The sequence below is a fragment of the Rhinolophus sinicus genome, chromosome 5 (genome assembly GCF_057876585.1).
Source record: "Rhinolophus sinicus isolate RSI-liver-muscle chromosome 5, RSI-T2T, whole genome shotgun sequence".
NCBI lineage: Eukaryota > Metazoa > Chordata > Mammalia > Chiroptera > Rhinolophidae > Rhinolophus > Rhinolophus sinicus.
In genome coordinates, this window is record NC_142505.1 from 76,788,700 (window position 1) to 76,814,798 (window position 26,099).

The 26,099-nt window shown below is 51.1% G+C and overlaps 1 protein-coding gene across 2 annotated transcripts in view; it reads right to left on the minus strand.

Annotated features, from left to right (window-relative positions):
- Window positions 1–26,099, minus strand: part of FSTL4 (follistatin like 4) — a 365,854-nt gene that overhangs the window by 174,218 nt on the left and 165,537 nt on the right. For both annotated transcript variants that reach the window (XM_074313508.2, XM_074313507.2), the window contains exon 4: window positions 15,974–16,222. In XM_074313508.2, the coding sequence (XP_074169609.2) occupies window positions 15,974–16,222 (249 nt within the window). The remainder of the gene's footprint in view (window positions 1–15,973; window positions 16,223–26,099) is intronic.

The window sequence follows — 26,099 nt, forward strand, 5'->3', positions numbered from 1 at the left end:
TGCTTCTAGGCAGACAAGGTCTGGGCAAGGTCCGAGGAAAGCACTTAGAACAACCCTGCAGTGAGTAGGTATGCTGGTTCATTTTATGCAGGGCCCAGACATGTGAGCAAACATTATTCTGGGTTTCTCTGAGAGTGTTTTTGATGCTGTTAACATCTAAATTGGTGGACTCTGAGTAAAGCAGACTGCCTTCCACAACATGGGTGGGCCTCAGCCAATCAGTTGAAGGCCTAACTAGAACAAAAAGACCAACCCTCCCTCAAGTAAGACAGAATTCTCCAGCAGATGACCTTCAGGCTCGAACAGGGGCTTTGGCCCCTTCTGGGTGTCCAGCCTGCTGGCCCACCTGCAGCTTTGGGACTTCTCGGCCTCCATCATCATGTGAGCCAATTCCTTAGAACAGATCTCTTTCTATATGTGTGTGTGCATGTGCTATTGGTTCTGCTTCTCTGGAGAACCCTGGTACAGTAAGGGTAGGAGGAAGGGCTCACTCTGCCAATCCCAAAGTGTTTGAAAGCGTCTTCAGGCAGGAATAGCTGAAGTCTAGAGGGCAAGCTCTTCACACAAACTGCACGCCTCTCCCCTGAGGTCCCAGAGGGCCTTACACACCCCACATCTACACCTGAGGGCAAGTCTTAACTTTCCCCACCACTCACATGGATCCCGCTTCTCTGTCCCCATCTCAGTGGGAAAGGCACCCATGTCCATCCAGGCCAGGAGCCTGGACATCAGCACCTACCTCCTTCTCCCTGCGTGTTCCTGGTCCTGCCAAATGTATTTGTCCTGATAGTTCTTCAGTCTGTCTACTCCCTTACTGCAGGCTTTCGTATCTCTCTCTGCTGGATGCACAAAATGCCTCTTCCTAGGCTCCACCCCAAGCCATCCCCCATGGTGACACTGGGTGATCTTTGTAAACATCAGACTGTTTAAAACCCCAAAATTTTGCCTACAGTAGAAAGCTCATACCCCTTAACCTGATGTTCAAGGTCCAGCCCTGGCTTGGCGAGACATAGCTTTTGCTGCTTTCTCCCCACCTTGGACTTCATATTTGAGGAAATAGCAATTGGCTTGTGACTCCTGTTTACTGGCTTTACAGCCTAACCCTTGGCCTAAAAGAACCTTTCCCTCCCTCTTTGCCTACCCCATTTCTACTCACCACTGTATACGCGGAATGAATGACACCTCCTCCAGGAGGCCTCCCTGGTTCTGTCCATTACAGACCAGATGCACTCTGCCTGGTGCTCTCCACCCTGGTTTGCATGTGCCTCCGCCATGAGCTCCCCAAGGGCAGGGGCCACATCACACTCCTCTTGAGTCCCCAGCCCCTAAACCAGGCCTGGCACACAGTAGGTGCTCAGTAGTGTTTGCTGAAAAAATAAAATGCTGAGTTGTTGAAACCTGCCAAGTCATGAACTACCCAGATATAAGAATCACAGATTTTTCTAAGAAATCCTGAAACATAAGGGTGACACTAGGTCCACGTCATGTTGAGGTCAGGACCACCATTTCACTCGCCCCAGGAATAAGAACAAACAGATGGAATGGAGTGCAGGGCACACCTTGGTGGGTTTGTGTTCCTCTGTAATGTTGCCTAGAGAAGCCCTTTCCCTAATCACACCTGCTCTGAACCCCTTCTCCAGGGCTGCCATCTCGGGCTGTCCCACAGGCTCCTGCTCCACTCAGAGCCCAGCTTGGGTGCCCCCTGGGGGGCTGATTCCATGAGGAGCAGGCCTGGCCAGTGTCTTGGCCCCAAGTCCACCCTGCCCACTGGCTCCCCTGAGGCGAGCACACAGTTCCCAGCCCATCCTGACCAAGGCCCAGACTGGGCAGTGGGCCCTGTGAGGTCTCTTTCCTTTGTTATTAGGACAGTCATCACATATACAGAAGGAGCGGCATAGCAGAAGGAGCAAAGACAACAAAGGAACAAAAGTTTTCAAGAAACATCGCCATGCTTTAGATGAGTCAAGAGTGGCTACCAGCCAGGTGACCATCGGCTACGTGTGCAAAAAAAATTTCCTTCAGAACAAAAGTGTGAATGCAGGCACAATCCGCCAAGTTGTTGAACAACAGTCATTGAGTGCTTTAAAAATCATATGGTTTCCGAGGCTTGTTGTTTAAAATTACTTATAAAAATCATTATGGGTATAAGAGATGTGGCAGAGCAGTAGGAGCAAAGACAGTATTTCAAATTTAAAATAAAAAGTCAGATGTGAGTTTGAATTGCTGCTCCCCTTGCCACCAGCACCACCAGCTGGGTGGCCTCGGGTAAGCCACTAACCCTCTCTGAGCCTCGGTTTCCTCCTTTGTCAAGAGGGATAATAATAGTCCTCATCCTGAGAGCTGCGGCAGGACTGATGAGAGAAAGTACCTGGCATGTAGCATGGCGTTTTGACGTTAGATATACCCTGCTCTCCGTTCCATCCAATCTCTAGTCTCTTAAAAAGGGTGAGAAGTATAAAATCACAATAATTAGCTGCAAATTTTAGTGATTAGAATCGCAGCCAACTGAGTCCCTATGGAGCTGAACTCAAAGGACACTTACAGGGGCCCTTGCTTTGAGTTATTTCTTCCCCAGACTTCTAGATGGCACGTTCCAGGTGCGTCTGGTTTCCTGCCAACTGTTTCTCTAAATTAGCGTGTGGGTTCCTGCTGGCAGAGAAGCCTCATTTCCCAGTGGTGGGCTTTACCTCCCTTTTCTATAGATCCCCCTTTTCATCAGGTCCTCTCAATACTCACAACTGTTTGCCTTGAGAGAAACAAAATCATTTGAAATGGAAAGTCTGTTCCTTTAAAACTGTTAGGAGGGTGTTTAGTGAGACAAGACTGGCGCCAAACAAGATCTTCATGCTACTAAAATTTGGAAGGGGGTGGGGGTGAGGGTGGGGACCCTCGCGAGAAGGAACAGGAGGAGCAACTGGGAAATGTGGGCATGTCCCTTCCCCTGGGCACCAAGCTCGCCTGGCCCATGTTTCACCTGGTGACCAGCGGGCACTTCCTTTCTGTGTGACGTGCTCACGGCGGTGGTCTCGCACATAGCCACATGCAGACGGTCACTGGGGTTTAAAGACAGAATGTGTGTGAATACAATTCACTTCATTAAAATGACTGGATGTGCCAAGGCTTGATGTCTGTGGAACCTCTACATTCTACTCATGTCCCTTTAGGGGACGATCATTTTCAGGCCTATGTTGTCTGATATGTCACACCCGGAAAGTCTGAGCGGAAGGAATGACGTTGGTAACAAATACTTAGCAAAGTGGCATTAAGTCTCTCCATCTGCTGCTGCCCTTTGCCTCCCATGCCTGGTTATTCCAGTTCTACTCATTCTCTAAGGTTCAGGTCAAGTTCTCTTTCCTCAGGGGGGTCCCTCCCAATGGCTGCAGTGGCCACTGGTGAGTGGTGAGAGAGGACGGCAGATCCCAGTACTCGTGCTGTCGTTTACCAGCTCAGTAACCAGGCAAGTTTTTTGGTGTCTCTTTGCCCCTAAGTAAAATGCCAGTTGGGAGAATTACTTGAGATAATGCCCAAAAGCATCAAGTATGGGCTTGGAACCTGGCAGACCTCAATGAATGGTGGTAATTATCATGTTGGTGCCCCACCCCGAAGGCCATCCCCTTTCCTGCTGTGCGTGGTTTTACCCCACGGGGGCCGCTGGCTGTCTCAAGGGTCTAATCTATGTCTACCTCCCAAGAGGCCAGATCTGTTGCCTTCTTGGCCTTTTTTGGGGCAACAGGCCTCAGCTCTCATGCATTCTTTGCTTATTGATTGACCATTCTTTGCTTATTGATTGACCATTCTTTGCTTATTATTTCCGATTGGAATGTAGAATCAACAGTCGAGGCCTCCAACTTGCCCCAGCCATGTCACTGGCACATTTACATGGCCCATTATTAAGGGCATCGTCGCTCCCACATGCTATGACACTTGGGAGCTTCCTTCTGCTTCAGTTGCAGCCCAGGCACGCTTCCTGGGGGCACACGCTCGCCACGGTGATAAAGGCATGGGAAGCCTGACCTTCGGGTAGGTCACCTCAGTCCACGGCGACCCTACCTGCAATCTCTGGATACACCAGCAAAGGCAGGCGCAGTCTCCCAGGGGTGGCTGGGAACAACTGGGACATTTGTTTGGGGTCAGCACTGGATTCACGCTGGACAAAAAGGATGCAGTTCCTGGAGAATTGCCAAGTTGGGCAGATGCACGCTTTTGAACAAACTCAGTCAAGATTATGCAGGATCTGTTGAAATTCAAGTGCGTCGAGGAAATTAACTGCATGACTTCATCATTTACCCTCTGCCATTTTTGATAACGACATTTCAGACAATCATTTGGACAGCTTTGCACGGAGGGGTCCCTGTGCTCACCCCTAGGCCATGAGTACCACGACTTCTCCTTCTCAGATTCTCTGATTTGTCTCTAGATTGTTGGGGGTTCGTCTTTCCGTAGTTTCCCCCCCAGATGGTTGATTACCTGAGCCCTTGCCTACCAGTCCTTTCTGTTGTTCCCACACCTGGATCACATTCGATGAGTGTAGAATTCTTGGGTCATAATCTTATCACCTAAAACTCTACAGATGTTCTTCATTGTCTTCTTGCTTTTTAATGCTGCAGAAAAGGCTAAGGCCAGAGGGTTTTTTTGTTGTTGTTCCTTCACAGCAAATCAGATTTTTTTTTTTCTCTCTGCGTAAATACTTCAATATATTTTTAAAAAGTTTTCGAAACCCTGAACTTTTAGCAGTCATACTTGGATTTATTTTTCGAATTCTTCTGTTCAGGGCAATAAAAGAAAATTTTTTTTTTCTTCACCTGTGTCCATTTGATTTGCTCTGGGGTTTTTAAGGCAACCAATCATCAGTATGAAAAATCTTATGTCTCTGTCCTACATATCTATTATTATCTTCTCACATTATTATTACTGTTTTTAAAAACTTTTCTCTCTCTTTTTTCTATTTATTTTGGGAGAGGTTTTCAAGTCTGTTCTCCCTACTGGAGAGTCATTGTTTGAGTTCTGCATTGTTAATCTTGCCCTTTCTGGCTTAAAGTACAGAAGGCACTTCAGCTATTGTATTCCAGATTCCTTATAGTCTTTCCTCACCTCCTCCGGCTCCCATTTCATTGTTAGCTGTGGCTTGGCCAATTTATAATCCCATTTTTCGTTTCGTATTGAGTTCATGTTTTCTTGACTTGAGTGGAACACACTTGCTGTCTACTGTGCTTCTGTTTCTTATAATAATTTTGCCCAAGAACACACTATTTCTCTGAAACTCCCCTCTTCCTGTGTTGTAGAAGCCAACTTCTCTTTTATTCTTGGCCAGACAGGTCTATTCAGCCTTCACCTCCATTTACTCTCAGCCCGGGTAAGACTGTCCAGACTGTGGAAGGATGGGTAACGCCATGGTCACTGCTACAAAATGTCACCACTGGTGGTGGGGGGTGGGGTTAATGGTCATAACTTCCCTGTAACCAGCACTTATGCTAAACAGTTGAGAGACACCCTTGAAAGTCTTGAGCGTGGGGTAAATAGAACTAACAAGCTCACTCTGAATAATCGGGACTGTATGTTGCTGTTCCTTCTCCACCAAACCCACTGTGACCCCGGTATCCCCTTGCGAAACAAACCTCTTCCTCACTCTGGTCTAGTCCTTCCTCTGCAGCTTTGCAAAGACATCTTTTTTAGTGACCCTTTCCAGACCATCATCCCCATGAAGAAAGCTTCAGCTATCAGACCCACCATTCCCTCAGGCACCTCTCATCTAGGGTTCCCGAAAACAGTGGGCAGGCTCGGGTGGGGAGAAGTTTAAAATCTCAGCTACAGAGCTCATGCAGAGCTCAGTTTAAGTGAAAGACTCTGCAACACCCCCATTAAAAACAAAAGACCTTAGCTTTGTTATAGCTCAATGGAAACATGAGTCACTGGGTGACCCATCAGAGAGGGAGGGAGAAGGAAGGGAGGGAGGGAGGGAGAGGGAGAGGGAGAGGGAGAGGGAGAGGGAGAGGGAGAGGGAGAGAGAGAGAGAGAGAGAGAGAGAGAGAGAGAGAGAGAGAGAGAGAGAGAGAGAGAGAGAGAGAGAACATGGGTAGTGAGCGGGCCGGCCAGGGCGCAGAGAGGCACAGTTCAGCCAATCAAAGTGGGTGAGGGTAATACTAAAAGACAAGCAGTGGGTGAGGAAACAACAGTTCCCCAAGAAAGACAAGTAAACAGACATCCTATCAGGTCACTGGATGAGCCCTTCCTCCCAGCTACAAAGAGAAAGGCACCACTCAGACCCCCTGCTTATAAGTGGACGATGGAGTTCATTGTTTCTGGAGATCTTAATTACCTGCAAGCAAAGCAATTTTACTACTTCCATTTAGAGGAGCTTTTTGAAACTAGTTTCACTCCAATTACCTTCATTAATGAGTGATCAAAATGCATCAAAGCAGAAGTGAACACAAGAAGAAGAAAGGCCGAGGGCCGGGCTCATGAGGACGAGGAGCTCCCACCCAGTGGTGGAGAAGCTCTGTCTCCCTCATTGGCTTGGAGGACTCTCTGTGTTCTGGACCTGGTTCCCCATGGCACCTGGCACAGGACTGGCCACACGTTCACCCACAGTAAGGAACCACGGGGCATCCTGGGCCCCAGGACACTGCAGATGGGTGGGTCTCAGCTTTCTGAAGCTCCATCCCTTGGCTCTCCTGGCTGAGGGCTCAAATCTGCAGGCTGAGTGCGGGATTGTTCCGTGTGGGCTTGTTACCAGGCATTCGGTGAGCTTGCTCTGCTGGGGATGCTTACCCACGCAGACACTGCTGGTGGAGGTTAGCAGTCACCTACCTCTCCCTGGGTCGCTGGGTGGGCCTGCCTCCGACTCCCGATTTATTTCAGTTAATTTGACACAGTAGTAAGTGTTCCTCCCTCTCTTTGCATTAAAAGACCCCAAACACACTTACTTCACCGTCCAAAAAAGCAGGCAGAGAGGCTGGGCAGCCATGCCCTCTGCAGGGCCTGGGAGAAAGGGAGGGGGGGTGGAGAGCCAAGAACAGGCTGACCCCCAGGCCTCTGCCCAACTCCTGCACCCACTGTCCCCCCAGTCACTGGCCCCTTTAACTGCTCAAATCACCACCAGGCAACAGAAGAACGTGAAAGGGATTTCACGTGTACAAAAGAGCATGTGAGTCCTTTCCTTTAGCCTGTTAGTAAGCAAAAAACACTTTTAGGCAGGGACCAGAGTAAACATATTTGAGTTGTGGCTGGTCTGACAGCTGCTGAGTTTGTTGCACAGATAATTAGATAATCTGCGTGAGCACAGAGACTCAATATGCAGTGTCATTTAGCGGCTGCTACACGGGGGCCTTGATCTTAATTGAAGGTGCAATAGGGGAGAACCTAAAGAAGTCCCAAATCAACTTCTTGCTCCAGTAATTAAACATTTGACTCCTGACCACCATCCAAAGTCTCCCAAGTGTTGGCCATGGGCTCCATGAAACGGTTCTCAGCAGCCTGAGCCAAGGGCACCTGTTGTCTCTATGCAGGGCCTTCCTCAAGCAGCCTCCTGGGGGGAACTTTGGGGGACAGGAGGCTCCAAGTCACCCCCTCCCCTGCTTCCTCCTGCCCCCTTCCTTCCTGTGTTCCCTCTGTACATTCGATGACCCCCACTACCGAGATTCCACCATGTCCTTTGAGAAGGTCCCCCTTATGAATCCATCACTTCTAATCTATTGCATTGGAGGGTCTCTAACTAGGGCTTCCCGTGCTCTCATTTGGGGACCGCTGACAGACTGCATATAACCTATTTAGTACATAAGCATCAATTCGTGCATTCATTTAAAAAATGAATGGAACATCTCCAATGAGCTAGGAATGGAAAGACGTCACATTTCCCCACTGGTAAGAACACCCAGTGTTGGGGGAAGATAGGCAAGCTGATAAAAAGTTAGAACAGAAGGGGGACCCTCCTCTTGGTAGCAGTTCTGATAGAACCTCGGTCAGCGTGGGGCTCACAGAGGAAATGCCCTGGGCCCTGCGGGTTTATTGTAAGTAAAGAAGGAACCTAGAGATGCTTGGCATCGAGCTCCTGGACAGGTTGCCTCTTCCAGCCATGGCAGACCCTCCCAACTCCTCAGGTGGAGGTGACAAGGGTGGCCTCCTCAAGACCATCCCTTGATGGCCATGGTGGAATCATTAGAAAGACGGGATAGCACAGTGGCTAAGCATCTGGGTTTCCACGGGCTGACGAGGCCCCACGTGGGTGATCTGTGCCTCTCAGACCCTTCTTCTCTCTGCTCTAGCACCCCGGGCCTCCTTGCTGGTCCCCAAACATGCCAGGTGAGCTCTACCCAGGTGCTATTCCTTCTGCTGGGAAGCTCTTCCCGCAGATATGCAAATGCCTCGCTCCCCCACCCCCCAGCCTCCTTCAGGTCTTTTCTTAAGTCACTTCTCATATTAGAAGCTTTCACTAACCCCTTTCCCGACTTAATTCCTTTCCATGGCACTTGTTGCTATCTAACACACTTTATCTCTTGTTTACTGTCTCTCCCACAAGATGGCATGCGTCACGAGGGCAGGGATCCTGCCCATTTTGTGCACGGCTGTATCTCCAGTACCCAGAACAGACCTGACCCATTGGGGGCATGCGTTTGCTGAATGAATGGATGGAAGGGTTCAGGCAGGGGAGTAGCGTGGCCATAGTTACATCTTGGAAAGCTCAGTCTTAACGCCATGTGGAAGGTGGGCTTGAACTGACCAGGAGCTAGGAGGCTAGCTTGGGGTCACAGAGGTCGTCCAAGTGAGAGATGGTGGTGGGGTGGAGGTATGTGGTAGCAGAAGACAAAGAGAAGAGGGAAATAATGAAGAAATCATAAAGAAGTAACTTGGCAAGGTTGCTGCTCTCACTGAGACAGACAGTGTGTAAGGAAGAAAAGATATCAGGGGCAGAGGGAACAGGAGATGGAGAGTTCATTTGGGACACACTGGATCTGAAGTGCCCGTGGGCCTTTGGGGGAGGGGCTGTGAAGGCAGCTGGCGACATGGACAGGTCAAGGTGAAGATACAGTTGGGTCATATTTGCACCTGAGGCATGGCTGGAACCATGAGAGGGGTAGAATGGAAAAGAAGAGAGCCAAGGAGGGTCCCTGAGACAATCCATGTGTAAAACCATCTACTGGTGAGTACTAGAAGTCAGACAGAGATACACAAATACTGTATGATTTCACTAATATGTGGCATCTAAAAAAACAAAACAAATGAACAAACAAAACAAAAACAGACACATAGAAACAGAGAACAAATTTATAATTGCCAGATGGGGTAAAGGGAGGTGTGAAAATGGTGCAGGGGAATCAGAAGTACAAACTTTCATATATAAAATAAATAAGCCACAGAGATGCTGTGGGCAGCACAGGGAACACAGTCAATAACACTGTCATGACCGCATGGGGACAGATGGTTATACCAGGCTTCGCATGGTGATCACTTTGTAAGGTATAGAAATGTCAAATCACTATGTTGTACACCTGAACCTAATGCAACATTGTATGCCAACTATATGTTAATAAAAAATACAAAGCTACTAGGGAAGGAAGGGCCTGTGGAGTCAGTGGAGCGGGGGCTGGACCGTGGAAGCCACGGGAGTGGGCTGCAGGAAGATTGACAGGTGCCGCTGCAGGAGGGCTGCAATAAGACCAGGCCTGGAAAGTACCCCCGGGACTTGGCATTTAGAAGGATACGATGATCTTAATGGGGACAGGAGCCAGCCGCAGACCCTGGCGGGCAGCGTGCAGGGGTAGCTGGGGAAGTGAAGGCAGCCCGGGCAGGTAACGCTTTGGGTGCCTGAGAGAGAAGAGAAGGGGAGAGATGAAATGGTACCTAGAGGGCTGCTGGGACAAAGCCGCTTCTTTAGGATGAGAGAACTTGCATCTGTCAGCAGCTGAGGTGATTGAGGAGCGCAGAGCAGGAGGGGTTGGAAATAAGAAGGAGGAGGTGCCAGGAAAGAATAGGAAACATCACGGGGGGGGGGGGGGGGGGGGGGGTGCGGGTTTCCATAGCGAAATCAATGCAGTGCGAGACTTTCTCAGCTCAATAACTTATTAGCAATTTTTAATTACTGGAATGTAATTAGTTCGTCCCAAGTACAGCAGTTCTGTGAAGCACACCACACGTGCTGACTGATAACATTCTTGCACGTCTGCAGGGTGCTCACATCAAGACATTTTCTTGCACAAAACCTGGAGAAAATACCCAAAGAACACACATGTTTGTTTTAAGTCCTGTTTCTTGATCCTGGAAACAGATACTACAAATGGGATGACTGAGCGCCAAGGCCTGCTTCGCTGCGGGGGGGCTGCTGGTGAGCTTTCAGTTCCCCCAGCTGTTTGCATAGATGTCGGTGGAACCCATGGGCGAGGCTGCAAGACAGGAGCCAGTCCATGAAGATTCCCACTGGTGCTTGAGGTCTTGGGGCTGTCTCTGGCTACAGCAGCCCCCACATGGTGGTCCAGGGAGTGGGGGTGCTGGGGACCTCTCAATTCCATGAGGTGTGGCCTGGCATCCTTATTATACTGGTATCCAGGTCCCACACAGCTCTGGCCCCCAGTGGATATTCAATAATGTTTATGAAGCTGGGTGGCTTGGTGAAAAATGACCAGACCGTCTTCTGTGGAGCTCACAATGAAGGCCAGAAAGGGTGCTGGGCGCAGAGAGATTCCTTTGTAAGGGCTGAGGGAGGAGTAGGGGCCCCTGGACAGAACATGAGTGGGTCAGGAGTGGAAAGCGCAATGGGAAGAAATTGAAAACAGGAAAAAGGGTTTGGAGAGAAAGTGGAGGCCAGTGCCAAGAAGGCAGACCAGGTGGAAGGAGGGCTGGTCCAGGAAGCTCTGCTGGTTTGTCCCCAGGCTCTTCGGCAGCCTCTGGGCGAGCCTGAGTTTCCTACTTTTTCCTTCGAGGGGAGAGAGTGGCCTGGTGTTCTGATGTCTGGAGGCTCTGTGAGTTTGGGATGACTGCAGCAGCTTTCCTGGAGAAGCCCCCAGCTGGGCTCCTTGCTGACCTGGAGAGCAGGGAGGCCCCAGCTCAGCACACATGAAGACTTTCCCACTGACTATGGCTCCTGAGCCCTCCCTCCACACCAGGAATCTCCTGGGGAAAAGGATAAAGCCATTGCATCTGCTGTGAACAGGCCTTGCTGGACAAGCAGCCCCAAAGCTGTGGGTGTTTATGAAGGGTGGGCTGCACTGGCAGAGCTCAGAGTGTGCTCTGGGCCTTAAGGTACCTGTCTGGGAAATGGGACAGTTGGACCAGCTTATTTTACACCCAGTCGGCTGGAGTTCATGCTGCCCCCTGGGCACCTAGGCCTTTCTCAGTTCACCCGCTTGTCTGCATTTCCCTCCAGCTGTATCCTCCCCTTTATGGTCTGTATTCTAACCCCCTACTCTTCCCAGGATCTGCAGCACTTCCTGCGTGCCCCTCAGATGCCCTCACTTACCCTTTGGGGATGCGCCTCGAGTGTCTCTTCTGCATCCCCTTCCCTGGATACCCCCCATCTCATCCCCCCGCAGACAATCCCTCCCTCAGGCTCAGCTGACAGCTCCCGACAGCCTGTCACGTATCCCAGAAACCTCCTCTAGATCTGGAATCAGGAGCTCTTGGTTCTCCTCCTGCTTCTCTATTAACTTGCTGGGTGAACTTGGATTACTTGTTACATCACATCAAAAAGCAAGGCAGATTGAGACGGTGACTTAAGATTTGATCACTTGGAGGTCAAATTCTAGTCATTTGTTAAATAAATATGGAGGCCTCGTTCACTGGAGCACCCCCCACCCCAACGTCTTAGCCCGCATACAGCATTGTCATATGTGGGCATGGGTCTAACAGCCTCTTGCATCTGCCCCTTCAGGTAATGTGCCCTGATGTTTGCAATGACATCACCATCAAGCTGAGTGCTCTTGATACCACTTAGAGAACAGTGCTCAGTACGAGCTCACAACACCCTATGAGGTAAGCCCGATTATTGTTCCCATTTTACAGATGAGGTCAATGAGGTGCACAGAGCTTATGTGTCTCATCCAAGGAAGTGTGGTATGGTGCCCTTGAGCCTGTGCCCCACTGCCCCCTTAGCCTGGGCCTCCCCAGGATGCTCCCTCAGGCCGTGGCACATCCCTGTTGGAGGAGCCCAGTCCCCTGTGATGCCTGCCACCATCAGGGCCTGTGCCAGGAGCTCACACTCCTTGGACGCTGAGTCTCCAGCTGAGGTGGGCCGGCTGACACAGCTGGAGACGTGAGTATCCTCCCTGGCAGGGCAGAAAAGACTTCCAGAAGTGTGGGAATGCCCTGGAGGTGTGGGGCTTAAAGTAACAACAAAGAAACAATAAGAAGAAAAGAAAAAAGAAATCTCTTTGGCAGCAAGATCTATCTGCTTTGCTAACTTACAAGAAAAGGTTGGGTTTTTATTCCTGTGTTTAGTAACACTTAAAACAAAAAGATTTGTTAGTGAACCTATCGTATAGTTAATTTTTTCTGGTCTGATTCCATGAGCCTGAGAACTCCCCTCTGAAGTAGCAAAGTGCACCAACAAAGAGCATGCAGGACGAGAACGCTCAGGTCCGTTTAGAACTGATCCCGTATCAGTCTCCTTTCTTCCATCATTTCACGGTTTGTTTGGAAAACTGCCCAACTATGACATTATATCATCTGGGATAATACAACCCTGGTGTGGCGAGTGATTGCTGAAAGGCAATTTGTCTTCTCGAACAGCACAGGAGATAAAGCATGAACTCAAAACCGAGTCAGAAAAATAATTTTAAAAATGCCAACTGGTACACAAATAGGAACCCATGTCACAAGACACTTTAACACACAAGCTCTGTAAGAAGTGAAAGTTACAGCAAATGCCACCCACTATCTTGATATTCTCTGGAGATATTTGGTGCTAAGGACAATTGTGACTCTAATTTTGCCACAAGAAGAAAGGGCTACAACATCTCACATCCCCCTCACCCCTGATTTTCGGCGAGAGATCCTGCTTGGGATTTCAGGAGAGCTGGTGTTAAGGCAGCCAACGCAAGCTGAAGCAATGCTTTTGAGTTAGTTTTGATTTTCTCCCATGCTAATGATCCCTAAATGATGTTATATTTCATTCGGAGCGTTCACAAGGAATCCCATTGCCATGGCAACTGGAATGTGATACCAGAAGTTCTCTTGTAAATGGGGCCGAGAATGCTGCCTTTCCTCCCTTGCAGAGTGGTGAGGCCATGTGTCCCCGCAGGTTGTGCTCAGATCTGTCCCCCTGCTCAGCACACTCCGGCCCCATAGGATGGTCCTAATAAGTGACTTCTGGGGGCAGAAAAGGTAAAACCCCAGAGAATGAAATCATAATTTCTCTTTCTCAGGTCTGGTAGGACTAGAGAATGGAACATGGATGATTTCATTATTTTTATTTGCGTGGAAAAAGAGGTGTTTTTAAGTTTCTTGTATCAATAAGTCCCTGGAAATGTGGGACAGAAGGCAAATGATTATCAAGGAGCTCAAGATGGCATCAGATATTTTGCTGCCATCTTGGGAATGGGGAGTGCGAAAGTGGTCCTTTACACGCTTGCTTCCAACCCGTCGCCCCCAAACCCAGCCTCTCTGTCAATCCATTTCCTCCGGCTCCGGTCTCCGTGTTGGAGCCATGGTTCTGATGAAGGTGGAGACGGGTCACCCAAAGCCCCCTCCTTAGGGCCGGCCTGCCTCCCTCGCCCTCAAACCCCGGGCATCCCCTGGGGGAAGGCTATAGGAAGAAAGGCAGGTGGCTCTCCTACTGGCCAGAGACTGGAGCTGTCCCTGAGCATGACGCTGTGAAGGCTTCTCCATGGGGCCCAGATCCACAGGGCCAGGAAGCGGGAGCCCTGGCTCTCAGCGGTGTCTCCAGGACAGCATCAGGCCTGACGCTGAGTGCTTTCCGCCCCTACTTTCCATCTACCATGAAACCATCTGGGCCCAGAAATGTCACCCGAGACTGCTGGGCAGAGCCCCTGTCCCAGCCTCTGGGTTCCCTTCACAGTTTATGCATCTTGGTGCTCTGGGCCTGAGGCCACATGGATTAGATTCATGATGGCGACCGGTGTCATTAATACCAACATGTGTAATGCACCTGGCACATGCTCAGTGGTTTCTGTCAGCGCATCATGTAGGTCTCTCCACAGAGCAGGTCGGTGCTGCCGAAAGCCCCATTCTGAGGAAAAGGCCCAGAAAAGTGTAATCATGCACCCAAAGCCACACAGCTGGGAAGTGGCAGAGCCGGGCTGCAACCTCTGGGAGCCTTACAAGTACCGCTATCCCCTGAAAAAGGAGCTTCAGGACAGTGGCCCTGCCACACCATGTGGGTGTGGGTTCACAAAATTGGTGAAAACCTCAATGAATCAGAAGGATTTGGTGGACAAACTCAATCAGCATGAAGCAGAACCCACTCCGCTTGCCCCCACCCCATCGTCTCTCCGGCTCTGCCCCATCCCTCACAGGGTTGTGTGGCGGCAGTTTTTCCCTCGCGTAAAATGAGAAATGCTGTTTGAATAACCGATGGTGAGGGAGGCTGTGCACACTCTGATGCAGAAATAAAAACCTTCAGAAAGATGCGATTTGGGGGATATTGGAAACTGGAGAACGGAACATCAGTCTATAAAACTCCACACAGCCAATAAAGCTGGAGCAACCGGTCAAGTATTTTAGTGCTCACGGCTGCTGAGGAATCGGTAGACATGCGGCCGGGCAGTGCTTGCGGACCGGGGCCATTTATCCTGGGCTCATCATGGTCTCATTTCTATAACGCGTCTCATGATTTCTGAAGCACCTCAGCATTAGCATCCTAAGCACAGCCATGAAAGTGTCCAAGACTGTTCTCGTCAGAGGGTCAACTTGACTCTCCAGGGCCCTGAGGGCTCCAGGGCTCCCCGTTGCCACGGCTCATGGGTGAGGGTGGGAAGGCGGCCCTTTATGGGACTGCAGGTGGCAGGGGCAGAGGCAGCAGGAAGCCACCAGACCTGTGCGCCACCACTGAGAACGCTCCCTGTCACGTCATCCTGGGCTCGGGGCCCTGCCGCTCTGCTGACTCAGAAGCCAGTGTTGCAGGCCCTGGTGGGGCTCCATCCCGAGCCGTCTCTTCCGCTCCCTGCACCACCACACGCGGGCTCTGCCACCTCCAATGTCCCACATGCTGCTTCTGCCTTCTCACATTTCCCTGCTTATTCACGTGTGACTATGTGGTTTCAGGATCACAGATGTTTCTATAGGCTGTGGCACGTCAGGGCCACATCAACACAGGAATCTGCAGTCTAACTTGCTCGTCACCAAGCATCTGTGAGCCATGAGCATCTGCCTGGTGCAAGGACTGGACCAGGTGCTGACGATGTGTCAGCAGGAAGCACAAGCCCTGCTCCAGATGCTCTAACCCTCTGGTGGGAGCTGCCACCTCTGACCCGACCCCAGCACAGAGCACGGGCCCCTCGGCCCAAGTCCACAGACACCGCCCGATGGCTTTGCAGCACCACCCTGTCTTGCTCGTTGGCCAGGCCAGACGTGGAAAGCTGTTCCATCAGCGGCCACTCCAGACCAGAGTTTGAATGTCTGCCATGCTGGGGACCACTGTGCTGGTGTCCGTCTGGCCACACTGTGCGCAGTGTGGCCCCTGCCCGAGGGGGACACAGAGGTCCTGTCACCACCTTGCCGGAGCCCACCCTACGTGAGTCCTGGGCACCTCCTTGTGGTCTGGTTCCTGCTGGGCACGAGTTCTGCAGTAGCCAGGGCCTCCCTGGGCCTCCCTGGGCTCTGCTCTCTGAGGGCAGGGGGCCTCTGGGGTTGACACAACAGAACCTGAGTCACCAAAATGCCACGTTGTGAAGGTCCAGCCTTCCACTTTCTCTACTTCCTTTACATGTTCAACCTAGAAACGCAGCACGTCCAGGTCATTTGTCAAAAGGGCATTAGAAGAACCATCACAAAAGCCAAAAACAGGGGCACGGAGCCACCTTCCTACCTTTAAGGAAGCAGTCCTTGCTGCGGACGACGACAATCCTCCTCTCCAGTAGGCACGCGGCACGGTGGAGCTCGCAGTGGTTTTCATAAAGCCTCCCGTCGGAGCCGCACACGGGCATGTAGCGGGGCCTGCAGGCCTCCAGGCACCGGCACTCGGGTTGCCCCGTCTCCCTGCTGAGAATGCACCTGCTCCCGCGGCTGCACAGCTTCTTTCCGCAGGACGCCGGTAGCCCATCGCGGCTGGAAAGCCCTGCCGAACACACAGACACAGAGGGTCAGCTGCAGGCACTTGGGTGGGGTCCCAGGCTTCCTCTGTGGCTCTTTCAGGTCATGGTGAGAGAGGCTCCATTGCCTGTGGGGCTGAGGCCTGGGGGCTCTGGGTGCCCGATGGAAGTGGCCGTGAGTGCCAAGAGCTCAGGTTTTACGGCTGGCTGACTCACACCAAATAGCTCAGACATCTGGGAGGCAGGAGGGGTGGGAGGGGGGCACATGGAGGTGGCAAAGCACCAACGGACCCTGCTGACTGAGAGCGGAAGGGCTTTCCCAGTGGCATACAGGGCTTGAGTCAAGGCTCCCATCACTGGCATGCTTTAGGGAGACCTGAGGTGAGGAGGCGCTTCATGCAGGGGATGGGGTGGGGGTCCTCCCCTTCTAAGGAGGAAGTGTGGAGTAAGGGGAGAGTCATATTTTAAGTGTGCAGGATAGGGGAGGGGGCAGCCAAGGGAGGGAGGCCAGAATACGGTTCTCTGGGACACACATGGTCAGTGGTGGCCCCAGCAGCCTTTCTCCACTGCCCAGTCCTTTCCAGCACCACGCTGCAGCCATGGGCAAACAGGCGGAGACCCTGGAAATGGCAACCACCATATTGCTTTGGGTCTCCTACCTGCCACACATTGCTGGGTGTCACCTGCACCCAACACATGCCTTTAATGATCTCAGGCAGCGGTGCCCAGAGCTTGTACAGCAAAGCGGACAGAAAGGCTGGCAGAGTGGAAAGCCAGCTTACATGAAAGGCAAACAAGCCTCTATCAGCAATGTTACGGTCCATCACAGGATCCCAGAAAACTGACTGATGGCCACATGGCATTCATGACAGCAGACAGGAAGTTAAGAATTATAAAGGGACATCAAAATACGAATAATTAAAACACAAATGCAGATTTTATGGCCACAGAAGTCTTTGCTTTTAAAGTTTTAATTAAATCTTCGAAATACTCAGCAAAACAGAATGGCCCTAGCAGTCAAGTCCAGACTGAACCCTCAGCCCTAGCTCCTACCTCCCCCATGGGATTAACATGTCTAAGGAAACAACAGCAACAACAACTTCCTCTTCTTGTTTTTGGTTGTCCGCTTTTCATCATTACGGATTTGAAAGGAAACAAATCAGTTATTGGTAGATTAACTGCTTGATTCAATAACTCATTTAAATTCCTCCAGCCTTGGCAAGCTAAGAAATATTGACTTTTTCTTGAATCATAATAAACTAGAAGGTCAAAATATCTCTGAGCACAGTAAGAGTGCAGCTCCTTAGCGAGCGCATGAATCCCCTTTATCCACTCTGCTAATTGTTCGCGTGTCACCGTGAAGGTTCTGTGGCCTTCACTGTGCCCTAGTGCACGTCTTCCCGTCAAGGTTGACAGGCGGAGGGGAGACAAAGGCACCGGGAGGAGGGAGGCTCTGGGCTGGAGGCCCCCTCCCCCCGCGCCCCCATGGTGTTTACAGCCGCTGTACCACAAGCGTGTTTGATTAGCTTGATTCTCCTGGCTGCTTGGAAAATGGGTTACCCTGGAAAGCACTAGTGGCTACTAGAAGAAAGTAACACAGCTCTAAAGATATCTGCTTTTGTTTCTTTCCCAGCACAGTGTTAGGACACAAAGCATTGCCACTGCATCACCGTGTTGGTAAATTTCTGCGTGGGATGGGAAGGGCATCCACTGATAAGCCCCTTTGGATAAACAGCCAGAATTTCTGAGCCTCTGGTTTCCTTTGCTTGGGCTGTGCTGCCCACCCAGACTGCATCTTAACCCCCACCCCCAAATCATCAGCTCCAACTCACCCTGGGTTCCACTTCCTGCCACCTCACATCTGCGTGCACCTCTCTGAATCCCCCTGCCCTAAAGTGTCTGTCCCACTCTGGGGCCCCAACAGACCCCACAGGTGTGGGGCTTTTGTCCTCATGTGGCCCCCGTATGCTCAGGTTTTAGGAAACACAACGGTTTTCAAAGCAGATCTCCTTCACTCTGATTTGGCCACTGCTCAAACCCCCGGCTAGAGGCTAGGATGGGGAGGGTGGTGAGGGCCTGGCATTTAGTGACCTTGTGAGGGGTGCATCTCCCCTTGTGTCCTCTAAGGGGGGCAGGAGGGAAGCTCAAAGGATGGCAGCATGAAGGGGAGACACATGTCCATGGAGGTGGGCCTTCTGGGGTCAAAGGGACTAGAATCTGGAGCGGCAGAGCAGGAAGGAGCTTCAGAGACCAGCTAAGCCAGTCTAGGCAGCCAAAGGAAAGCCAGCTCACCATGGACAGAGGAGAGAAGCCCATCTATCCGACCCTTTCTTCTCTGATTGCACTGAACGCCCCTGGAGAGCAGTGTTACACACGGTGCCTCCAATGCCCACGTTTGATTAGCTTGCAGGTGTGACTGAGGCCTCCTCCATGGCCTGTGCTCTGAATGATCCGTGTTAAGAAAACGTGCCACCCTGTGCTCGTGGCAGTTGTCAAGAACACTCAGGTTTTCTCTGACGGGGAAATCAGCGGTCGGCAAACAAATGAATCCTAATTATTTGCAGTTAAGACAAAAGTAGCTTTAAAGCCTGGCACCTGCCCCTCCCCCGTCTATGGACAGCAGCCCTATGACAAACTGAGAACCCCCTGCACAGGGCGGGCCTGGGATCCCGTCCGGGCCATAGAGACGTCAGCAAGCGGTGGCTTGCTCGTTAAACAAGCCCCTGGTCACCACTTCCTCCTTGTTACGAAAACAGGATGAATTCCCCACTCCTACCAGGATGATGATAAAACAGTAATGGGAAAGGTAACCAAGTGAGACCGCCAGCAACTGCCTACGCTATTTATGAGGGTGACCATGATGCATGAAAGAGATATAATGTGCTTAATTTACAGTCATAAAGAAAGTCGTTTACCCACGTTAGAAACTGATCACCATACGAAATAAGCTGCTTTTCACCACTAATTCAATTTACTGAACACGGTCAGAAATGGGAAGTGTTACAGGAAAGCGATGGCGGCGGGAGAAACAAGTCCATTTGTACAGTCGGTGCTAAAGACTCCCTCTGTGACTGAGGTGCGGATCCTCGACTTGAGCGTCACAGACCAGGGATTGCCAACTCAGTGCGCAGGTGGAGCCGGTGGAGGGTCGCCAGGGTCCAAGTCAAAACCGGCGCTCCCAGCAGAGGGACCAGACAGAGAGGGTGGGTTCTCTTCCTTCACCCAGAGCAGGAAGCCTCTGTCACCACTGAACACACCTGAGTACAGACAATTCCCATATTTTGCTTCCAAACTGACTCAGTTTCTGTAACTGGTTCTTTGACACAGAACAAACCAGCCTCTCAGGGATCATGCCCTGAATGGCACATGAGAGGAAACCCCTTAGCTTTCTGCTTTGGGTTGCTAAGGGCCTGCACACGTGTTTGCCCAGGGCAGCATTCCCGTCTGAGAACTTGTGGTTGGCTTGACTGCTGAGGAGAGCCCCTCCCCGTACACGGCCTTGGGAGGTGCCCACCCCAGATATCAGCCAACAGACCTGCATCGCTTTCCTCCTGCAGGCCCTCGAACCCTCAGCAAAGGACTGCGGCTAAAATCCCTACTGCCTCGCCCCACCCCGCTATAAGCCACAGTGAGGTGACTGCTTGGCTCTAAGGTGGCTGCACCCTCTGCAGGGCCCAAAGCAGGTCAAGATCAGTGGGACGTGTATGCAGAAGGCACATATAGTGCCAAGAACCAGCTGCCCTGCACGCTGACGGCTTCACAGCTGCCTGCCTCGAACCCCAGCCTGGTACAGCAGCAGTCTCCAGCTTCTGCAGACAGAGGTCCTTGTACAGGAACCAACAGGAACCAAGTCCCGTCAGCAGACAGCTCCCTAACTGTGGATTATATGCTTTATTTTCTGTGCCTCATACCAACCCACCAGGGAGCTGCAGCCTATCCCTGGGTCATGGTCATGCTTTTTGAAAGACCTAAAGCTGAGAACTTGCTTTTGGAAGAGCAGTGTGTGTACAAAGGTGTGCAGATTTGTGGGGTGTGCCATGCAGGAGGTAATGGTCCCAGTACCTCCCCACCTCCAAGACAAGTTATACTCTCAGACATGCCCTAGGTGGTCTGGAGACAGGGTGTCTGGTCAACTTTGACTCTCTCATTGCAGAGAACCCCCAAGTTCCTTGGATATGGCTGCAGAATTTGGGTTTCTGTGAGAGGCAGGCAGAGACCCAGTTCTCCAGCCAGTGTAGTTTCTATGCACTGTGGTGGGTGGTAAGGACGGGGCACTTCGGGAGGGCCTGTCTGCCAGCTCCTATCCACCTATTCATCCAAGTAGTTCTGGAGCCCCTCCTATGTGCCAGACCCTTTGCGAGGTACTAGGGACACAATACAGGATAGGACACTGTCCTCGGATCACTTACAGGGCAGTGCAGGAAGACACAGAAGAGCGTGACCAGGAAAACAAATAAATGACAAACGTGGGCTGTGGTAAATGCCAGGAAGGAAATATTATAAACGGTGATGAGACGGCCAACTCTCAGCTGGAGGCCAGGGCAGCCTTGTCGGGAGATGTGACCTGAGACCTGAAAGTGAGGCGGCAGAACCGCAGGGCAGTGGTGAGCAGAGCAGCCTGGGGCCCTGGAGCCCACATGCAGAGCAAGGGGGCTGCACAGGAAGAGGCCTGGCCTGCAAAGCCGTGCTCTGAGGCACACCTTGCCAGGCAGACCCAGTCTGCCAGGAACCGTGACGGCAGAGGCAGTTGCCAGCTTGCCTCACTGTACTCTTGGGGCAGTGGGGTGGCTGGTTCCCTGGAAGCCTCTGTTAGCCCCCAGGAACGGAGTGTCAGAGGGGGGTCCTGTCTCTACTCCTGGCTGAAAGGCCCTGTCCTCAAGCACTCCCATAGCCCAGAAGGCCCTTGGCACATCCCAGGCCGCTGGTGGGGAGAAGAGCAGACCTCTCGGGCTCTCATCACTGGCCACCTTGGTGGAAAACTCCACATCCTCTGGGTGCCCTGGGGCTGGGGCTGCCCCAGCTCTGCCTCTGCCCTGTACAGTCTCATTCACACTCAAGTGTTGGGAAGAAAATCTGCAGCTCCTCCCAAGAATCCAGCCAGAGGGGGCGATGCTTAAAATAACTGCTGTTTACTGCGGCATGTGAAGGGCCAGGCACCATATATGAGCTCATCTAATCCTCATTTAATCCCCCAACAGCTTTGTGAAGTTCACACACAGGTCTCCTCTGAGGCATGCATGTATGCCCATTTTACAGATTAGGAAATATAAGTCAAGGACTGACTTGTTTGTGGTCAGACAGCAAGTGGGCTGTAGGTGGCAGAGCCTAAATCTGAATCAGTCTCACTCCACATCCCTCAGACTTGGGATCATCTGCTCAGTGGGGGACATGGTCTCTGCCTCGGAACGCACGCCGGGAGGGTCCAGGTGTCCATAGCCTGAGCTTCTCCAACATCGGGATGCATCCAACATAAGCACGCCTGGACTATGGGATCTCTGCCACTCACACACCTCAAGAACGTGCAGCTCGGAGGCCAATTAAGCAACTTCTCTGAGGGCTGGAGGTTTACAATGTGACAGGAGGAAGCTCTGCTTGCATCTTTGAACATCACAGGCCTAAAGCCACTTCTTGTCATGCACGGACACCTGGCCAGCGACCTCCCTCCCTCCCTTATGATGTCTCTCCGCTTCAATGACTCCCCGGCTCCCTCCCCTGCCTTTTTTCCTGAAATTGTTCAGAACCTGATATCCTCTCGGTGACCACAGAGCAGAGCCCAAGCCGAGGCAATTGTGTGCTTCAGGAAAGCAGAATATTGAAAGCAGAATTCTGAAAGTCTAAACCAAATTCTCCAGGTCCCAAAGCTTAACAGAAACATGGTTCCCCATCGCTGGAAGGTGCTGTCACTTGTCACGTGTAGTGCTCACAGGTCCTACACCGAGGTCTGACACACTGGCTTCCAAACAAACCACGAAGTCAGAAATGCCTGGGACGTGGAGAGGGAAGGAAGACCTTTCACCTGTGGGTAGGCTCTCACTCCTGCCTAAGGAGTTTGTATCTAACCAACTCTGCATCAAACCAAAGCACAGATGAGGGTCCTGCATATTGTCCAGTGTCCCTGCGCAGGGCTTTTGGAGGTGGTTATTTCCAGTCATGGATGAATACAGCACGAAAGTGTTCAAAAACTTAAAACCATGACTCTCGCGAGAATATGAAGTATGCGTTAGGATTGACGTGGCTCATTAATGAGGGGCCCCGCGGGAGTGTGAAGCTGCCCGAGGAGAAGTGGAGAAGGTATGAAGGTGGATGAGACGTTTGGTGAGGGACACTGCAGGGCAATGACCTACAGGCAAGAGCACCATAACCTTTGGGTTATTTTTCCACCAGAAAGAAAGAGTTTGCATCTTTAATGGAAACAAATCTACAAGCTAAGCGTAACTGCTTAGTCTGGGCCTTTCATCAGTAGTAAACAGTGTGTTGAACATAAATGCGACCCCTGGCCTGGATCCTTGGGGGGCTCTGTTCACTGATGCCCCAGTGTGACACTGGGGGGACTTGCTACCCTCCCTCTGCCCTATTCCCAAGTTTTGGATAATTTTCCCAATATCACAAAGTGCTGACAGTGACAGATGTCATCTGAGCAGGCTGCCAAGGGCAGTCCTTCCTTCCCCCTCCCTGGGGCATCTCTTTCCTTGGGAGCCCCCAGCTTCACTAAAAGACCCCAGACGGGAGGAAATGAGGCCCAAACCACCGAGCTCAGCTTTGCTGAGACAAAGGAGAGCAATCATATGGGAAAGGGACCTGTGTGCGAGCTGATGACAGCACTGCTGCCCCACCTGCTTCTCCACTGTGGGTGCCGTGTCAGAACTCATCTCGGGGCTCAGGTAAACGCGGCTGGGTTTCCAGTAACACACGTGAAACCTCAGTACTGACCCAGCCTTGTGCTCCTGGCCCTTGTTAGCTTTGTGACCCAGGCAAGTCCCCACCCATTTCCCCCTCTAATTTAAAAATAAGAATAACAATGGTTTGCTGCTTACAGGGTTGTTCTGAGGATTAAATGAGATCATTCATATCAAGAGCTGAGCACACGGTGCTCAATTCAGACGTTCAGAGTTAGCGCTGGGTTGAATAAATAGGATGAAAAGATAGGCCATTCGGTTTTAGGGATGCAAGTGTGGGCTGCTCAGTTGTCAGGAGGGTCGCCTTAATGAAAAGATGAGCAAATGTATATTGACAGTAGCGACTGGTTTGAGGAGGCAGACTCGAAATAGCGCACTACCCAGTATCTCAAGGAACAGCTTCCCTTGCTTCTTCCTCTACATCGGGGATCGGGGATCGGCTTGAGCCAGGTTGACGCTGCCCTGCTTCCAAGTTGAGGGCGTCTGAAATCACACATTCTCAAGAAAAAGGGACCGGAGCTGACTCGCAGCCCAAACTCTGCAGGCTGCCCTCGACACCTTGGGGTGCTGTCGGTAGTCACGGGGCTGTTTCAAAGGCAGCCGCAGGTAGATGCCTTAGGCCCACTGACGGTGCTCAGGCCCGGGGGTTTCTCTTCCTTCAGGGAGCCCTTTGCACTGTTAGGCCACCTCCCCCTACACTGTCTGTCTGACAGCGCAGCTGCCTGACTCATTATTTCTAGAGCTTTCTCCCCGAGGCCTCCCACAGGCATACTTCTCCTAAACTAGGCTCCCAGGCCGATGGCCTGGAGGTTTTTCCCTGCTTGCCAGCACTCAGCACTTGTCACTGCCAAGTGGGGAGCCGCTGCTCCCCTGGCTCCTCAGACAGAACAGCAGGCCCCGGGGCAGAGCCTGCAGCAGTCGGACTTCACAGTCACTCAGAGCTCCAGGGCCGCAGAGGTTTCAGAATCAGGACCAGGTTCTACCTCTTAGGTTCAGCGCTCGGCAAAAGGCCTGGCCCACCGCGGGCTGTGGAAGGTGCCAAGTGAAAGAGTGAATCTGATAAAGACACTGCAGAGACCCAAGATGTCAGGCTGGAGGTCTGAGTAATCAGAAATCTGTGGTTTTAAAGACAGACACGGGGACACGCTGAGTAGTAGAAAGAGTAGAGATTGTGGGAAGCATCGGGGTGGGAAACTAGAGACCTGGATTCCACCAAAGCAAGTCTCATAGGTGAGCCTCAGTTTCCTTGTATAGAGATTTCTTGAGATCGAAAAATAACCTCACGCCTGTGAATTTAGGATGTATATAAAAGCCTGTGTTCTAGCTTGCACAGCTTCTGGCTATAATAAAATGACAATAATCTCTTCTGTTCCTTTTTACCTCTATTTGCCCTATCAAGTTATCTCAGCTGGCTTCTGAAGGGTTATTTCAGAGACCTTCTTGGGAAGAACAGCTGCATAAAAATGTGAAGCACATTAGGATTTTTTGCCTTTGGGAAAGCGGATTTTACAAAATGGTTTTGTTTTAAAGCACTTCCTCCAAATACATTCCTATCCCCAAGTTCCTATTCTTTGCCTAAAGCCTCTTCAGTTTGCATCTGTCTTATTCTTTGTCCCCAGAGCCCTCATTTTTCCTCTTTGTACCAAGCTCCCTTGTCACTCTCTCTAGCTCCTGGGGTTTCCTGCGTCGTGGAGCTGAGGGGGCCAGATGTTGTGTTCTGTATGGGTCTTCACTCTTTCGCTGATACCTCATTAGGTGGGTTCTTCCCTGCTTCCCCACCAACTAATGATTCAAGGTCGTGATGACACCTCAGGATGCCTCCAGTTATTTCAAAGGTTATTGCGGAGACACTCAGCATGAGGCACTTGGTGTCCCCCCTACGTTATACTCTAGACTTATGAGCAGCGAGGGGGCGCTGCATTCTTCCAGGGCCCCTCACCTGCTGTACCAGTGCTACCTCTAGGTCAGAGGTGTCCAAACTGCGGCCCGCGGGCCAACTGTGGCCCATGATCCATTGTTAATTGGCCCGCAGCAAATTCCAAAAATATATTTAGTTTACTTAAATAAACCAGGTGAGGCAACACGTACTTCACCTCGAGTGAGTGGCCCGGCTGTTTGTGTATTTTACCACATATGACCCTCGGTGAAAAATGTTGAAAAAGGTTTGGACACCCCTGCTCTAGGTCATCGCCTTGCCTGGTAGATCACATGTCATAGATGTGTTTCACAACCAGAGAGAATAAATAACAGGCTCTTCTCCTTGATTAGTCTTTAAAGAAAAAAAATGGAACTCAATTACAATATCTAATATCAGCACAGAGAAATTTATTATTTTCTAATCAGAAGGGTATCAATTTCTTTTCTCAAAGATCTACCCTTTTCTCTCAGTGAGATTAGCAGCCATAAATATATGTACTGGAAAACATCAAACCAAAGTTTTGTCACAGTATCAAATAGATACTTTCATTTCTTCTCTTCTATTCTCAGGTCCTGCCCTCTGGCTCACCTGAGTCAAGAAGCTGCTGAGGCCTCTGACAGGTGGGCCTAAGGCTCAGGGGAAGCTGGGTTTCTTGGCTAAATAGATGGGCTGGGTCTGCTCTACCCCTAAGACCAGGAGAGCACATACTGGCCAGAGAGTAGGAGGCTTTCTCCAAGTGTTTCCACAGGGACCTGACCCTCAGGGTCAGCTGTGCCCCTCTCGGGCACTATTTGTGGGACCACTACTGCCTGAAGGTACTGCAGTGTCTGCACATGTGCCTCAGTGAGCAGCCAGTGGAGAATAAGCACCCACACGAGGGGGTCCAGCCTCCAGGCAGGGGAGTAACGAGCAGAATTAGAGCTGAAGGAGAATGATGATACGTCAACAGAGGCCACAAAGTATCAAAACTCCAGAAGTGACAACAGCAAAAAGAGGGTTTTCAAGAAAACCATGAGTGTTGAACCAAAAAGAAAATCAGAGGCATTTAAGGAGAGAACAGTCACTGTTGATACTCAAAATGGTGGCCTC